Below are 18,285 nucleotides of genomic sequence, written 5' to 3' on the forward strand. Positions count from 1 at the left end.
CAGGCACCCCCTTTTAAAGAATCAGTTGTTAGTTTCACAGATATTTTCTTTTTTTAAATTTATTTCCATTGTGATTTTTTATTGTTTTCTTCTACTAACCTTGGGTTTTCTTTGTTTTTTCTACTTCATTTAGGTACAAGGTTAGATTGTTTTGAGATTTTTCTTATTTCTTGAAGTAGGCCTGTTTTGCTATAAACTTCCTTCCTAGAATTGCTTCTGTTGCATCCTAAGGATTTTGCAATGTTGTTTCCATTTTTATTTGTCTCAGTATTTTTTGATTCCCTCTTTGATTTCTTTGTTGACCTATTGCTTGTTTAGTAGCATGTTTTTGACCTTCACATTTTTTTTCCCCCATTTTTTAAAAAACTGTAATTGATTTCTAGTGTTATACTGTTGTGATCAGGAAAGATGCTTGGTAAGATTCCAGTCTTCCTAACTTTATTGAGACTAATTTTTAGCCTAATATGTGATCTATTGTGGAGGATATTCCATGTGCACTTAAAAAAAAAAAAAAAAACATATTCTGGTGTTTGACGATGAACTATTCTATGTCTGTTAAGCCCATCTGATTTAATGTGTCAGTAGAGCTACTGTTTTCTGTCTGGACGATCTATTCATTGTTGTAAGTGGGGCATTAAAATGTCCTCCTACTACTGTATTTCTCCTTTTAGGTCTGTTAATATTTGCTTTATATATTTAGGTCCTGCTATGTTGGATTCATATTTACAATTGTTATATCCTCTTGTTGGAGTGATCCCTTTATCCTTATGTAATGTGCTTCTTTGTCTCCTATTATAGTCTTCGTGTTAAAGTCTATTTTTGTCTAAGTATTACCACCACTTTTTTCTTCACTTTCATTTGCATGGAATATCTGCATTCATCACTTTCAGTACATATTTTTTGGTCTGAATTGAGTCTCTTCTATGCAGCACATAGACTGGTCTTTTTTTTTTTTTTTTTTTTTTTTTTTTAATCCATCCAGTCACTTTATATCTTTTGGTTGGAGCATTTAGTTCCTTTACATTTAATATAATTATTGATAGATATGTACTTATTGTCATTTTGTTAGCTGTTTATTGTTTGTTTTTGTAGCTCTCTGTTTCTTTACTCTTGTGATTTGATGACTTTCATAGTGCTTTGCTTGGATTCCTATTTTTTTGTGTATCTGTTATTGATTTTTAGTGCCATGAGGTTCATGTATAACACTATGTATACAACAGTTTAAATTGACAGTTGCTTATATTTGAACACATTCTAAAAGCACAGTACATTATTCTCTGCATGATTATGTATTTGAGATCATATTTTACATATTTTTATTTTTGTAGCCCTTAACTAATTATTATAGATGTGGTTGATTTTACTAATTTCGTCTTTTTACTTTTACAAGTAAAAAGACAATAAAAAATAATTATTGTCTTTGAATTTTTATACTAGCTTTAAGTGATTGATCTACTACTTTTACTGTATTTTGCTTTTGTAGTGAAAATTTTCTTTCATAATTTTCTTACTGCTAGTTATGGACTTTTCTGCTTAAAGGATTTCCTTCCACATTTCTTGTAACACTGGTATAGTGGTAATGAACTTTAACCTTCTGTCTGGAAAACTTTTAATCTCTCTTTAATTCTTAGTGGGTAGCACATTCTTGATTATAGGTTTTTTCATTTCAGCTCTTTGAATATATCATGCCAGTCTCCCTGGCTTGCAAAGTTTTGGTAAAAAATCAGCTAGTAGTTGTATGGGTGTTTTGTTGTAAGTAGTTGCTCTTCTCTTGCTGTTTTTTAATATTCTCTAACTTTACTTTTTGGCATCTTCCTTATTATGTCTTGTTTTGGACCTCTTTAGGTTCATCTTCTTTGTGGCTCCCTGTGCTTCCTGGACATGGATATCAGTTTCCTTCCCCAGGTTAGGAAAGTTTTCAGCTATTTTCTCTTCAAATAAGTTTTCTACCCCTTTCTCTCTCTTCTTTTGGGACCCATATAATGCAAATGTTTGTCTGCTTGATGTTGTCCTAGTGTCCCTTAACCTTTCCTCATTTAAAAAAATTCCTTTTCCTTTAGTTCTTCTGTTTGGATGATTTCCACTACCCTGTCTTCTAGATTGCTCTTCTGCATCCTCTAATTTGCTGTTGATTCCCTCTAGTATATATTTCATTTCAGTTATTGTATTGTAAAGAACTGATTGGTATATATATATATATTTTTTTTTTTTTTTTTTCTTCTATCTCCTTAAGTTTTCACTGAGTTCATCCACTCTTCTACGTTCAGTAAGCATCTTTATGACTATTACTTTGAATTCTTTATCAGGTAGATTGCTTATCTCCATTTAGTTTAGGTTTTGTTTTTTTTTTTTAACTGAGGTTTTGTCTTATTCTCATTTACAATATATTCCTCTATCTTGTTTTATCTCTCCGTGTTTGTTTCTTGGTTTTAGGTAGATTAGCTATGTGTCCTGTGTTAAAGGTAGTGTCCCGTGGGCCTAGAAGTACAATTCTCCCTGGTCACCAGAACCAGGCATTCTAGGGGTATCCTCTGTATGGGCTGTGTGACCTCTTGTGATTAGGCCACAAATGCTGTGGGCGTGCTGGTGGGCAGGCTAGCCCCTGGCACAGCTGGCTGAGGGGCCTGGCTGTGGCTGCTGTGGACATGCTGATGGATAGCATTAGGCCTCAGTGTGGCTGGCTCTGAAACCCAGCCACAACTAGTGTGGTATGCTGGTGGGCAGGGCTATCTACCCCCATCCCAGGGCTGGAGTCACTGTGAAGGGGTACCAGTCCCAACAGAGGCTGCCCCCTGGGTGGGAGCTGCTTTGGAGGGGCACCTGCCAGGGTGGGTGGGTTGGGTGGGGCAGGTCTGCAGGAGAATGATGAGCTATGCTAGTGAGGTAAATGGAAAGTACTAAATTATTGCTTGCCAGTGTTGGGCTAGCTAGGCTGAAGGTGGACAAGAAAAATGGTGTCTACTGGCACTTCTGTTCCTGAAGAAAGTGCCCAGCCTCTCCAGTACCCTAAAATTTGTCATTAAATCTTATGTCTGGCTCAGGTGATTTTCAAACTGCTGCCTCTTTGCTGGTTCTTGGATCAAGTGATACTGTCTGTAGGTCCTTAAACAGCAGAGTCTAGATTTCCTATGGGCCTCGGGTCTTCTGGAGTTAAACCCTACTGATTTCAAAAGCAGACATCATAGGGACCCATATTCCTGATGCAGATCCCCAAGAAGGGGGTGTTCCTGATGTGGAGTTGATCCCCTTTCTCCACAGAGAAGACCTCTACACCTGTGATATCCCTCCTGCTGTGGGTCACTATTGGATACTTCTCAAACTACTGTTTTTCCACTGGGTCTAAATGGTAAGCAAGCCTACATGTGAGCCTTCCAAGTGGGGAATCTCAGTTTCCGATAGCACTTGGGGACCCCGGACATCAACCTTGTCGATTTTCCAAGCCAGATGTACTGGGCGCTTGTTTCTCTGGTACAGATCCCAGGACCTGGAGTGCCTGATGTGGAGCACCAATCCCTTGCTCTTCTGTAATAAATGCCTAGCTGGTGAGAACCCTCCCTATTGGGTGCTGCCATTCTGTTGGGGGGGGGGGGTCGTGAGACTGTGTCTCTGCCTTTTTTACCTATCTTTACCCTTTGTTGTGGACAGCAGTTCATCTCATTTTTAGATCTTTTTTGGGAGGCAATAATCCATATGTTCCTGTAGAGTTGGTATGTTTGAGGGAGGAGGTGAGTTCAGGATCTTCTTATGCTGCCATATTGGACCTAATCTCCTGGATCCATAAATTTTTTTGTCTGCCCTTCCATATCTCTTTTCCTTTACTCTAAACTTGTTCTGTGTGGAGGGATGCTGACCTGTCTGGACTACATCAATGAGCCCACTTGCTTTCTGGCTTCTGGTTGGCTTTGGTTAACTGGAGGGCAGAAGAGTTGAGTCAGAGTATTTTAACCACCACCCCCCGCTTTCTCCTTGCTATGGCTAAAGGCTGGCTGTGCCTGTCTCCTATTGGGGTCCTCTCTGAAAGTTACAGTTCTATATGGATTCCTGTAACAATTTCCTCTCCTTGGGGACGAAGGAGTAACAGAAATCTCCTCCTGTGACTAGCCCGGGGGTACTCTGATTATCTCCTTATTGACTTTTCTAAACACTGACTAAACATTTGTACATAGTCCTTTTATTAAACTGCCCTTCATTGCCTAGTTTGCATATATCTGTTTCCTACTATAATAAATATATCAACTGAAAATGTGTGGTTTTAATAAACTTGAACATTAGGGAGTCCACCAGACATTACATATGTTGATATTTAAGATTTTTCAAGTTTCGTACATGATTATTAACAGTAATATATCTCACCTGTTCATAGACTTTGAACCTTCCAAAGGATAGTAGAAAAGAGCAATTATAGTGAGAACAGTTTCCATGGTGTTTGTAAGAGTTCTGGTACAGCAATACCACGTGAACCAAGAGCAAAACTGGCAAAAAAACTAAGAACAATTATAAGCAAACATATATTGAATGGGAAGTGGAAAAGCTCGGTATTACCTTCTTCTATGGAAAACAGCAAGTCAACATACTGCAAAAATCACATCAAAAGGTAAATGATATTGAAAACAGACATGCCCAAACATTGTTTCCAAGAAGTTATATCACACACAGGTCTGTGACGATTCCACATATATATATGTTAAAGTTAAGTTTATATTTTCAGGTAAATTCTTATGGCATTGCATTTGATTGAAGTCTCACTTCCCACTAAGAGAAGGCATAAAACAGGTTGATGATAGAGCTTAGAGAAGACTGAAGTTCATAAGTAGATTCTTCCAGTCAGTATTCCTGAAAATTGCCTTTTATTACTGACAAGTCTTTTGACGGTTTTTTATTGACTTTGGTTGGGAATGTTGCCTTATATTTTGATGAAAAATTAAGACAGCACAGGAGAGAATAAAAACATGACTATCAGGATGTATCGTTAAATTTTAATTTGGAAATTGACTAAAATAATAAACCAGTTTTTGGGAGAACATGCAAACAGAACCGTCAAGTCTACAAAGCAAATGTCTTCCAAAAAGCTTGTTAGCTGGTGCAAGGATGTTAAACTAGCTTCCTGTCTCTTGAAATGTAGCCTTTAAAAAATGTTCCAATTGTTTGTGGATTTAAAGACTTTTCTTAAACCAGAAGAATCTAGTACTGCTACTCTGGAGTAAGGATTTCAAAGGCATTATGCTTTTGCCATTTTAGGTTGAGCCTTCAGCAATGTACAGTATATAGAGACTGATTTTATCCTTGAATCAAATTAGGAAGGAGTCAATCACTACTCCAATCTGTCTTTTTAAGGCAAACAAACACCCTACCAGCAGATGTCTTATTAATGATTACTAAATTATTGATATTTATTAATAAATATTTAATAAATTATATTCCAGAAATGTGTTGATTGATTGGTCACTTGGAACTTGGAACACATTTTCCAGTAGACAGGATTAAAAAGGCAGTAAGATTTCTAAGCTGGCTCATATAAGTTTATTTAATTTAGGAAAGAGCCAAGTGAGGTTAACCACAATATTAAAGAATCCAATCACTCTTCAGAATATGGTTTCAATGGGAACCACTGAATGGCTGAATCCAAGACTGAGTGTGAGATCAGGAATCTCCCTACTGTGAAATAAAAAGTCTGACAAAAGACAGTTTTCTACACTACATTCTCTCCCTTACAGAGTCTATTTCAAACATTCTAGCTAGAGGTGAAGGAATGCTTCAGTGAAAACGTACTTCTTAGGCTCAGTCTCAGGTAGCTAGAGGTAGTGAACAAAGCCTGTAAACAGTGGATGTGATCTGTGAGGTAGGCAATTCCTACTGAGTTTTCTTTTTTTAAGAGTTTTTTTTTTTTTAATGTTTATTTATTTTTGAGAGAGAGAGACAGAGAGAGAGAGAGCATGCAGGGGAGGGGGAGAGAGAGAGGGAGACACAGAATCTGAAACAGGCTCCAGGCTCTGAGCTGTCAGCACAGAGCCCAAGACTGGGCTCGAACCCACAAACTGCGAGATCATGACCTGAGCCGAAGTTTGACGTTCAACCAACCAAGCCACCCAGGTGCCTCTAGCAATCCTACTGAATTTTATGGAAGGTGAGGCAAGGACTCTGACAGGTTTGATGAGTGAAGGTCCTTAAACAGGCTGTTCCTAGGGTTCAGCCTCTCACAGATTTTGAGGGCATCAGTGGCTTCTGTCACCCAAGGTGCAATCAGAAGGAAATATATGGCATGCACCACTTGCATTTTGTTATTCTTCATTATGGAAGTACCTCGAAAAAGTTGTATAAATTATCTTTTGAAGCTGTTTTGAGAATTGATATTTTTCCATGTGTTTCACGCCTGTAGGAATGAAGTAAGTGACATAGTTTCTAAAGTGTTTAGGACTTACCACCCATTTTGCCATTTGCTGATTTTCTAGTTGCTTCATTAATGAATAAAGCCTGATGTCTGCTACAGCAGACAGAAGTGCTTGGGCAAGTCTAGGAATCCAAATCTTCAACAGTTAAAAAAAAAAAAAAAAAGATATTAAAAACATCTTAATGGTTCATGTTGAATTATCATAAGAAATCAACAAACTGATCCAACTATCAATTAAAGGCCATTCTTAGTACAAAAATAGACAATATAGTATTCTTCTGCAAAAATAGTTTTGTTTTTTTTTACAAAAATTATATTAATTTTTCAGGGAAATGCCCAAGGTAGTTTTATCATTCTCATTCTTGCTCTGTAATTTATATATTACAACACTACTACTTTTAATTTAGATAGCCAGCAAAACATTTCATTGTGTTAAGATTCTATTTTACAAGGACATTTAGTGGTTTTTGTTAAATTTTTATGAACTATATACAGTAATGTGTACTAGGTATCATACTAAGTACTTTATATGTATCAGCTCATTCAGTCCTGCTAACAATCCCTGTGAGATAGGTACTACTTTATAAGTGAGGAAACTGAGGTACAGAGAGGTTAAATAATTTTCCCAAGGCTGCACAGCTAGTTAGTGTGGAAACCAGAATTCAAACCCAAGTCTGCCTACTTCTAAAGCCTGTGCTTTTAACTACTAAGTTACATTACTTCCCCATCCTGCAATAAAGATGATAAAATTACTTTTTTTTTTTCATAAAAGGACAAGTATTCCACAGTTATAGAAACATAGTAATCAGATGACATTAAAAAGTAATTTAAGGGGAGCCTGGGTGGCTCAGTGGGTTAAGCATCTAACTCTTGATTTCAGATCAGGTTATGATCTCCCTGTTCGTGAGATTGAGCCCTGGATCAGGCTCCGTGCTGACAGCCAGAGGCTGCTTGGGATTCTCTCTCTGGCCCTCCATTGCTCACACTCTCTCTCTCTCATAATAAATGAATACTTTAAAAAAAAAGTAAATTTAAGAGTAAAACTAAAGAATAAATGTACTATAACTTAATTACAGTTAGTAATTCTAATGCTACACATTGACATCTTTGAGAGTTTTAAAACAATGTCAGTTATTATTAACAAAATAACACAATGATAGAACACAATTTAAACTTAGTTTGTTCAAGGGTGCCTGGGTGGCTCAGTCGGTTAAGTGTCCAACTTCAGCTTAGGTCATGATCTCACGGTTCATGGGTTCAAGCCCTGTGTCAGGCTCTGTGCTGAACTGTTGCTCAGAGCCTGGAACCTGCCTCAGATTCCGTGTCTCCTTCTCTCTCTGCCCCTCCCCAACTCGTGCTCTGCCTCTGAAAAATAAATAAATGTAAAAACACGTTTTTAAAAAAAAATTTAATGTTTTATTTATTTTTGAGACAGAGAGACAGAGCATGAACAGGGGAGGGGCAAAGAGAGAGAGGGAGACACAGAATCCGAAACAGGCTCCAGGCTCTGAGCTGTCAGCACAGAACCTGATACGGGGCTTGAACTCACAGACCACGAGATCATGACCTGAGCCGAAGTCGGACACTCAACTGACTGAGCCACCCAGGTGCCCCTAAAAACAGGTTTTTTAAACTTAGTTTGTTCAAAAGATGTGTTTCTAAAAATATATGTAAATTTGTATTTCTGTTAGATCAGTCTTTATTAACTTTATAGTTAAGTGGCTTTACTATCAGGTATCAGTGGCTTCTAATACTTTATGTTCCTTTTCTTTGTCAATAATCTGTAAATTAAAAAATCTGTAAATTAATGTTTAAGTCTTAAAGGTATGCTGTACTTCATAATTTCACTTAAACTGTGTCCTGTAAAATACAGCAAAAGACATCTATGTACATACCTTGTTTACTCTGCATAAAGATCTATATGCTTATGTCTTATCTTTCAGGCCTGAAAGTAGTTCATGTGAAAAGCCAATTTGGCTACAAATAATATAAGCCAACAATATGAGGAAGTCACTAAAACTAAAAGAATCCTTGTGCATTGACAGAAGTATAGTATTTATGGAGTTAATGGTTACACTGTATTCTGAAGTAGTTACACTAGCTTTCTTTCTATTTTTTTTCAAAAAAATTTTTAATGTTTATTTTTGAGAGAGAGAGAGAGAGAGACACAGAGTGAGTGGGGGAGGGGCAGAGAAAGAGGGAGACACAGAATCTGAAGCAGGCTCCAGGCTCTGAGCTGTCGGCACAGAGCCTGACGCAGGGCTCAAACTCACGAACTGTGAGATCATGACCTGAGTCGAAGTCAGATGCTCAACTGACTGAGCCATCCAGGTGCTCCTACTCTAGCTTTTAATAATGTATTCAGTTTGGAGACCTACATTTTAAGACAGATATTAACAAATTACAGGATGTCTAAAGCACATTATCTGATTATGATACTTAAAACTGGAGACGTTTATCCTGGATAAATAAAACTTTTTGAATGGCTGTCATGTAGGAATCTTGAATTTAAAAGAAGGTTGATTTTTAGTACAACACAAATGGAGATGTAAACTCTCAGTTATTAGAAGTCTCTCCAGACTTTTTTTTTTAGACATTTTATTTTTCTTCTTTTTTTAAGTTTACTTATTTTGAGAGACAGAGCAGAGGAGGGGCAGAGAGAGAGAGGAAGAGAGAGGATCCCAGGCAGACTCTACGCTGTCAGCACAGAGAACCCCCTCTCCAGACTTTTAAGATACCATAATTTTCTAGGTTATAGTAAGGACCTGAGAAGAATTAAATAATAGTTACATATGGCCCTTGAAAATAAAAAGTAGTGGGATGGGGCGTATGAAGGAACATGCAAGGGGTAAACCTTGAGTATGATGCTGTGTTAGCAGCTTACCATTCTCCTGTTCTTGAAATTCCTGATTCCTCCATTAAACTCCAGAGGCCGAATGCCCTTGTGCATCTTCTGACTATTGAAAGCCCCCAGTGTGGTAACCTGTTCAGGTCTCCCTTCTATATCCCTTTCCTCTCACATGTGCTAAGCCAGTGCTGTCCAGCAGAACTATATATAACATGAGCCACATAATTTAAAAGTGTATAGTTGCCAAATTAAAAAGTAAAAAAAAAAAAAAAAAAAAATCCCAAACAGGTAAAATTAATTTTAGTTATTTTAACCCAATATATCTAAAATATTATCATTTCGTCAAAATAAAAAATTGCAGAAATATTTTACATTTTTATTTTATACTTATTTTTTGATATCCAGTATGTATTTTACACTAACAGCACTTCTCAATTTGGATTAGCCACATTTCAAGTGTTTAATAGACACATGTGGCTAGTGGCTACCATATTAGTGCAATTCTAAGCCATTCCTAATTCTGTATACACACTTTATGCAGTTTGGAGAGAAGCTATCTGGTAAGAGCATTAGGCTGTGAATAAGTAGACCTAGGATTTAGTTTTAGCTCTGCTTTAAAAAAAATTTTTTTTAATGTTTATTTTTGAGAGAGAGAGAGAAAGAGCACGAGCAGGAGAGGGGCAGAGAGAGCAAGACACAGAATCTGAAGCAGGTTCCAGGCTCTGATCTGTCAGCACAGAGCCTGACACGGGGCTCGAACACACAAACCACAAGATCGTGACTTGTGCCAAAGTTGGACGCTCAACTGAGCAACCCTGACTCTCCTAGCTCTGCTTTTGACATGCTGTGACCTTGGTCTATTTACCTTACTTCTCTGACCACTTCTAGTTTCAAAATTATGTAATCTATGTTTAAAATAATCAATTATGACAGTATGAGTGACCAAGTGATAGCATCTTAATGTTTCTCCACCTGGTCAAGTTCCAGATAGGACAGAGGTTTTGGGGAACACAGCAGGGTGGGGATGGGGACTATAGGAGGCTTACTTTAAATCACAAAATGGCCAGGTGGGTCAGCTACATGTTGAGGAAAGTGGATTGGTTCTGAAGGAATAGGAAGTTTTCTATCTTGAAGACTCCTTCATTCATAATATAACCTACTTCTTGGCATATAAGATATCCTTAATATGTATATGCCTGTGTTTCCAGAGTTTATAGTTATCCTACACAATCTAGAAGCCCTGACAGGAGAAGAGAATTCACAGCTCCTAACTTCTGCATGTATCAATGGGAGAAACTCTGCAACTGCTGTAAATTCTCCTTCGCCATGATCCTTCCATGTGTCTTTCTTTCCAGGCTCCAAAAACCCCTCAGGATTTGGATTACCTTTGGAATTCTGGGCCACTTCCCTAACAGAAAATGGGGAAGTCCCAAACTTCTGAGTCTAACCTGATGACAGCTTAAAGGAAAATTAGTTTAGAGAATCTTTGGCACCAATAGTTCTTCTTTTGTACCCTCTCTTGGCAAATGACCCCAGAAATTTATGATTTGGCAATTACAATCTAACTTACTACTGCTGCCTAATTACTACATACATAGCACAATGATTGTGTATATCATTAAATTCTTGTGAAATTAATTTTCCCTAGGTTTTAATTTCAACACTAAATCCTGAGTAGGTTTATATGTATTTAGTCTTCATAAGCTCCTATAACATGGTCTTCTGCTGGCAAATTAAAAAAAAAAAACAAAAAAAAAACTAGCTACAACACGGCTGTCATGTGATTCTTTCATGAAGGAAGAATACTTCTAAAGTCCAAATAATGAATATACAATGTAGTCATCCTCAAAGTCTGCATATCTTAACAGGATTCCTTGAAGGAGGACACTTCCATGCTCGGTTTTGTGTTTTAGCATGTAATGAAGAGTTACACATCACAGTACGTCTTTGGAACTGTGGGCTTCCTAGATATGGTCAGAGTTTAGCAGTATCTTTCTAAAAACAAATATTCTGATACCACTATCATTTGGTTAAAATACATTAGCCTTTTAAAAAGGGTAGAATAAATCTACTTTTAATTACTATCAGTTAGTTAATATAGATTGTTAGCCTTTTTAAAAGGATGGAGTAAGTCTACATTTAATAACTGTTTTGATTACTTTTATTTAAACTTACCAGCAGCTGAACACTATCTTTCCCCAAAAGATGTAGAATCTTGTAAATGCTTGCAAAGATTAAGGGATAAGTGTAACCCCTCAATCGTTCTGTCCATTCCCAGGTCAAATAACCATAATTAGTAATATTAAGGACTAATGTTAAATAGCACTGAAACAAAACCTATTTTCATTTCTATGCATAAAGCTCTTTTTTTGACAAAGAAGCTTAAAAACACAGCATTTTATACTGGTTTTTCAAACTAAAAATAGAATCGACCAATTAAACTCATAACTTCTTCAAGATGGGAATGTGCTTTTTTACTTCATCTACATCCTCCACAGTACTGAGCACTATGGGAATACATGCTAGTTAAAGGCTGAGTCAAGTATATTAACATCAAAGAAAGATATAGAAGAAATATTAGTGTAAAATAATGGTATACTTCGATAAGTTAAAATTACTTAGAGAATATATGGAAAATCGACTAAAAATACATAATAGAAGCTAACACAATTTCGAAGATGAATATACATTCGTAATATAGGAAAGAAACTACAAAGGATATTTGAAAACCATGTGATGTGCAACTTCAAGAGACTGCCAATATTCATCTGGAACAAAACTTGTCTGGACTAAAAAACAGTTACATATTCGTAATGCTATAGTAAACAAGACCAGATAAATGTTTTCACCAAGAAGATCTGAAAAACAAAACAAAACAGGTAATTGTGGCATAAAAGTCAGGCAAGTTCCACTTGCAGAACTAATGCTCTGGTTGGCCCCTTGCTTAGATTCTGTTAAGTCACCGTAGAGAACTCTGGCCTCTCTACACTCTGGCCTCTCCCGTCAAAACAGAACTGGGCTGAAAGTTATACAAGGGCCAGAGTCTCACCATTGGGTAATTGCCACTCCTTTCATCTTTCTTGGAACTAACTGTATAAAGAGAATAGTAAGATAAATACTGAAAAAGAGACTGGGTTAACTAAAGCCTGAGGCTATATGGGTATCTAATGAAAGAAACCAGCTAACAAAGTACTAAGGAGCAACTCTTCTATATATGTCAAACAGTGGCATATCAAATGGTCCTTTGTATGTTTTTAAATAGCCTTTATTGATGTTTATGCAAGGTGCTGAGTTCATTCCTTCACACGCCTTACCTCGTTTAATCCTCCCTCCAAACTATGCTAAAAAGTAGATATTGGTCCTGTTTTACCTAGGAAATTGAGACTAAGACGTTAAACTGTCTCGTCCAAAGTCAAAAAGGTTGTAAATGACTAAACAGGACTCAACACAGGTCTATCTGCTGCATCCAAAGCCCTGCTCTTTACCACAAGTGGGCAGTCTGCAGGCTGAATACAGAGTTTTTGGGGGTTTTTTGTTGTTTTTTAATGTGAACCTAGTTGCCAACATTTTAAAATCCTATTTTATATTAAAATCTATATTGTAGCATTTCAAAACTAAGAACTGATGCAGAGCTCAAATGGCAGCAACTGGCTGGTTCTGAAATATAAGGTGCTTTAACTTATTTAGACGTGCCTGTCTGGCCTCCTGAGCATTTGTGTTTGCACTCTAATCCATTTTGAGTCTTTTGCTATCATTCTAGGTTCCTGCCACTCTCCTTCTTTCTTCTCCAGGAATCACATTTAAACATTTTCCAGACAATTGGTACATTCAACACAACATACATGCCCCATCTCAACTTTCATCTTTCAGAAACACTTAAAGAAACCTCCCGACTGAAATATATCTGCTGAAAGCATACCTTGTGAAAAAACCCTTTTACTCTGTGGACTGGGGAGAATAAACAGTACACAGAACTGGCCCTTGGACAGGTGATCTTGAATCCCTAAAAGTTCAACTATTTGTCCAGCTGCCTCTCCCTTTCCCCGCGTCACAACCCTCCTTCTTCATTTAGCAAAATGATTCTCCCCTTTCTTGGTCTCAGGTTTCCAGAAGAGAAACGCGGCATTCTTTTCAGCCACTTATACCGTGCTTGGTATATATAATGCGCTCAAATATTTACTGAATGAATGAGAAGTCCATCTTTATATTAAAACCCCCCTCCGACATATCAAAAATCCACTTGCTGGGGTGATTTTTCTCCTGTCAACATCATCACGACATACCAAAGAGAAGACAGAGGGGGCGGTGGGAAAAATAAATGGGTTAGGAGTCAGAGCTGGTCTCACCCCATCCAGGAATCAACCCCTCCGCGGCTACGAAACCTCAGGTAACTCCCGGACTGGGTACCCCCTTTCTAAAATGGGGGTGGCAACGTCATGTAAATTCACTCCACACGGCCGGCGGCGGCAGAATTAACTGATGCAGAAAAGCACCCTGCAAGAGGCAGGGATCGAGAATCCGGTCTCGATCGCACGATTTCTTGGCAACCCTACCCAGCAGATGGAGCCCTAGCTCAGGGTCCGCGGCTTCCCGCCACTGCCTCGGAGCTCCGCGCCCGCACCCCATCACTCACCTCCGCTGCGCTCGGAGCTATTCGGGGGGCTGAGGTACAAAGTTGACTTTCTCTTTCGCAGCTTCATCTTCTCGTGGGAGCGGTTCTGCAGACCGCGGAAAAAGAGTCGGCCGTTGCCACCTTCTTGCTCCATCCTGCACCTATTTCGATACCTACTGAGGATCCCCTGACACCTCAGTCCCTCGGAAGAAGGACCCTGAAGTAACGCGCGTTGCTCTTCCGCTCATTAAATTTGGCCACTGCAGCAGCCGTAGCTCGCAGGCGCGGAGATACCTGGGAAAAGGCAGCCTCCTCACGCCGGCCTGCGAAGTTTGTCTTTGCTTCGGAATGTTGCACGTTTGTCTGGCGCGGGTAAGCTTTGTCGTGAGCTCGCCTGCGTTTTTCCTTTGGCTTCTCCTTCTCGTGAGATTGCTGCCGGGACTTGGCTTCTAGGTCTCTGAGCCCAGGTTTCTCTTCCGGAAGCTGCTGGAAGGAGCTGGAGCTCCCTTGCGCTGGGGCAGGCAGGAGGCGGGGTCAGCGAAGCCACGGCCGCGCGTTCGGGACGTTTTGGTGGTAAAGATAATAGTAAACGTGTTTGCGTGACATTTCACTATTTGGGTGGTCGCTCAGTAACTGTCGAACCAAGTGGGTAGGGTAGGATGATTTAAGCTGATGTACAGATGTGGGAAATGAGGTTCGGAAAGGTTAAATGACTTGGGTAGGGTCACTTAGCAAGCTAGCGGCAAAAGAGGGAATCTCCCTATTTGGTGTGGTTTATCTTCCAAACAGCTGACTTGCTTTTTTTTTTTTTTTTATTTCTGTTACATTCAGCAGGCGATTAACCATAGCATGCTTCGTAAGCTGTCATTTATTTAGATTTCTTCTCCATTTTAGCGATATTAAGGACAACCTGGTTTCTAGTACCGGTTCTGCCACTAATTTTTGTAACCTCGGGGGCTGGTCTAGGTGACGGTGAAAGATTGCTATCAGAAAACATGAAAATCTTTTACTTTGCTTTCTTCTTTCATAAACATGTTTTCTCCAGAAACTAAGGTGTTCTCAGGTATAATTTTCTGAGAAATAGTGGAGTTTTAACTCCTCAGCTTTTAAAAGTAAACCCAGCCAGATCTCCTTTATATTTTTATCAAAAGTGGATGGAAATTATTTATGTTTGATGTCTACTTGTACCTTCTAAAGCATCAAAGGGAACTCACAAAATCTTTTAGCCTGTTTTTAAAAATTGTTTTTAATCACACATACTACCAAAACCCCTAAAATAGTTTAAAAAGGGGGGGGCAATAATGAAAAGTAACAATTCTCTTTCTTCTACTTCAGATTGGATTGACAGTCACTTTCAACTTCTGGGAGCTGTTTGTTACAGTAGTTAGCTTCATGTAGTATGTGAAGGTGTAAACAGTATGTCTCTCTCCGCCCCCTCACTTTTGCCATTTTAAAAATTATCCATTTAAAACTATGGAGAATATGCTGTAATAGGATTTAGCTTTGTCTCACACCATCCCCAACCCTCATTTGCCATACTCCCTATATATTTCTATTCGTGCTTTAGTTAAATCAAGTGATATGTACATATTATGATGAAAATACTATTCACTCTGGAACAAGGTAGAGACATAGAACCTTTTCAAGGATGCTGTGCTAAGTTATTGCTTTGCTTCCCATTTTTTTTTGTACGCAGATCTGAAGATCTTTCCTGGATGTGGAGTATAATTTTTCAAAACCACTGTGTGGCAGAAGCACTGAATACATTTGTTGAAAAATGTTTGGGAGATTGACTCTTCCACAACTGCTTTTTGCTAGCATCCTTGGAATTGCTGGAGGAATGTATATTTATCAACCAATATTTGAACAGTACTACCGAGATAAGGTGGAATTTAAAGAAAAGTTGAAATTGACACAAGAATCAGAAGAGAAGAAAAGTTAATACTACATGGAATTGAACTGCAATTGTTTAAAGTTCTATTGAAATTATACACTGACTATAAATAATGTAGTAAGAACTTCTCAAATCTATTTTAAACATAAATAAATCATAGGCCATGATTTTAAAACAAACATTGTCGATTTTTGTGTTTACTTTTATTTGCCATCTTACGTCTTTCAACCAAGACAGATTAGTATTGTCTTAAGTATATTTATTTATTTTGAGAGAGAGAAAGAGCATGCATGGTGTGTGTGAGTGGGGGAGGGACAGAGAGAGAGAGAGGGAGAGAGAGAATCCCAAGCAGGCTCTGCGCTGTCAGCACAGAGCCTGACATAGGGCTCAAACTCACTAACTGTGAGATCATGACCTGAACCAAAACCAAGAGTTAGACACTTAACCAACTGAGCTACCCAGGTGACCCTAGTAATTTTTTTAAAGACTAAAATGAATGTCTTAAGGAGTATTTTGTTTCCTAGTTGAGGTTAATTTTTCTGGGAATGCAGCATATACAGAATCATGGGAAGATCCTTTATATTTTTAAAATAGCTGAGAATGATGTTTATAGCACTGTTTATAGATGAAGTGGATCAAGTTAACTATCTTAGGCAGAATGTGCCTCAAGTAGCCTACAATTAGCCTGGTTTAATATACTTGAGCAGTCTTTCAGCCCCAGGCAGAATGGAGGAATAAATTGAGAATTGGGGTAGCCCAGAGCAAGGTGGGGTTTTAGAGAAGATAGTGTTATATAAGATGGCAGATATGACACAGGATCTGTTTAACATAAGCAAATTTACATTAATAATGGTGGTAAAGGTGGAATTAATTTGTTATGAATCTATTATTTATGTATGTAAAGAATTTTTTGAAATCACTAAGAACTAATAATTTTTATTCTAATCTTAAGCTTGTATTTTCATTGAGAGCTATCAATGTAATCACATGTACAAAATGCTTTATTTAAAGCAACTCTTTTATTGTTAGTTTCTTTTTCTTTAAAAGTAAATTTATTATAACTTAATCTAAGCTATCTATGTTGAATGGAAGCCAGCATAGGTAATTTTTTTTAAAAAGAGTGAAGAAAAAATTACAAAAATAGTACATGTTCATTAAAAATTCAAACGATACAAAAATGAACAAAATGAAAAGTGAAAATTATTGATGCATATACTGATTTAATCTGTCCCTCCAACAGTTTAGTGTGAGCTTTTGTGACTGTTTTTCCTCTATGCACATAAAAGTACACATGATAATTTTATTTTATTTTTATTTATTTATTTTTTAATATGAAATCTATTGTCAAATTGGTTTCCATACAGCACCCAGTGCTCATCCCAAGAGGTGCCCTCCTCAATACTATCACCCCCTTTCCCCTCCCTCCCACCTCCCATCAACCCTCAGTTTATTCTGTTTTTAAGAGTCTCTTATGGTTTGGCTCCCTCCCTCTTTAACTTTTTTTTTTTTTCCTTCCCCTCCCCCATGGTGTTCTTGCTAACTTAAAAATACACATGAAAATTTTAATTCATCTACCAAGTATTTACTATGTGATAGGTTTAGCTTTGCTTGACTACAGATAGATTCTCTTGCATGAGTTTTCTCATCATGGAACCCAGGCTCAAGGAGCATCCCCTTTCTGGGATATGACAATATAGGACTGAGAGACAGAGGAAACTTGGAATTGTAAGCTTCTGCTCAACTGTGGCAAATGTCAAGCCTTGTCATATTCTTTTGGTTTATAGCAAGCACATCACATAGTCAAGCCCAGAGTCAAGGGCAGGGACACAGACTTCATACAGGGTACAGAGTCAAGTCATATGACAATGGGCAAGAATATATGATCCTGTTATATCCAAGGAATGATAAACCCATATATGTAGCATCAAATTAAATTGAACTGCTTTTGATATTCCTGAGAATGATGGCATTGTCAGTTTAGCATTTACATACCAAGCGGCAGAGAATGAGTTAATTTTTTTTCTAATAAAGATATTGCAGCTATTTAAATGAAGGTCACAATGAGATACCCACTTGACATACAAACAAAAAAGATGGAAAAATAATAAGTGTTAGCAAGGATATGGAGAAATTGAAACACTGATCCACTGCTGATGGGAATGTAAAACTTCAGTTGCTGTGGAACAATTTGGCAATTCCTCAAAAAGTTAAGCAGTGTTACCTTATGACCCAGTAATTTTACTTCTAGGTATATATCCAAGAGAAGTGAAAACATGTCCACACAAAAATTTATACATGAATGTTCATAGCTTCATTATTATAATAACTAAAAAAGTAGAAATTACACAAATGTCTATCAATGGATGGATAACAAATTATATTTCCACACAGTAGAATATTGCTCAGCCATAATTAATGAAATAGTGATACACGGTACAACATGAATAAACTTGGAAAAACATGAAAGAAGATGGTCACAAGAGACCCTCTATTGTAATTCCATTTATATGACATGTCTAGAACAGGCAAATGGAGAGAAACAA

General features: G+C 37.7%; 2 protein-coding genes and 1 long non-coding RNA gene across 4 annotated transcripts in view; 2 read left to right on the forward strand and 1 right to left on the reverse strand.

Moving 5' to 3' along the window:
- PIGB (phosphatidylinositol glycan anchor biosynthesis class B) overlaps window positions 1–14,002 on the reverse strand; it is a 40,499-nt gene extending 26,497 nt beyond the window's left edge. Inside the window, exons 1-5 of the mRNA XM_081795870.1 lie at window positions 13,870–14,002; window positions 11,959–12,094; window positions 11,412–11,529; window positions 6,420–6,524; window positions 4,354–4,484 (exon numbers count right to left, since the gene is read on the reverse strand). Of these exons, the coding sequence (XP_081651996.1) occupies window positions 4,354–4,484; window positions 6,420–6,524; window positions 11,412–11,529; window positions 11,959–12,094; window positions 13,870–14,002 (623 nt within the window). The remainder of the gene's footprint in view (window positions 1–4,353; window positions 4,485–6,419; window positions 6,525–11,411; window positions 11,530–11,958; window positions 12,095–13,869) is intronic.
- Window positions 350–4,191, forward strand: LOC145715560 (uncharacterized). The gene is made up of 2 exons (XR_014137802.1): window positions 350–3,346; window positions 3,475–4,191. It is a non-coding gene; the product is annotated as an uncharacterized LOC145715560 (long non-coding RNA).
- Window positions 14,003–14,110: 108 nt separating the features above from the next.
- Window positions 14,111–15,921, forward strand: PIGBOS1 (PIGB opposite strand 1). 2 transcript variants are annotated; one of them, XM_060618467.3, is made up of 2 exons: window positions 14,111–14,220; window positions 15,545–15,921. In XM_060618467.3, exon 2 carries the CDS (start codon window positions 15,626–15,628, stop codon window positions 15,788–15,790), a length of 165 nt encoding a protein of 54 aa, XP_060474450.1. In that variant the 5' UTR covers window positions 14,111–14,220; window positions 15,545–15,625; the 3' UTR covers window positions 15,791–15,921. The 2 variants fall into 2 exon arrangements, with proteins under 2 accessions (XP_060474450.1, XP_060474451.1); XM_060618468.2 differs by lacking the exon at window positions 14,111–14,220 and adding an exon at window positions 14,310–14,421.
- The last annotated feature ends 2,364 nt before the right edge of the window (window positions 15,922–18,285 follow it).

The sequence above is a fragment of the Panthera onca genome, chromosome B3, assembly GCF_046562875.1.
Source record: "Panthera onca isolate mPanOnc1 chromosome B3, mPanOnc1 haplotype 2, whole genome shotgun sequence".
In the NCBI taxonomy this organism is placed as follows: domain Eukaryota; kingdom Metazoa; phylum Chordata; class Mammalia; order Carnivora; family Felidae; genus Panthera; species Panthera onca.

Bases quoted from the DNA above. Each gene is read 5' to 3' on its own strand.
- PIGBOS1 (XM_060618467.3), top strand. From the start codon at position 15,626: ATGTTTGGGAGATTGACTCTTCCACAACTGCTTTTTGCTAGCATCCTT.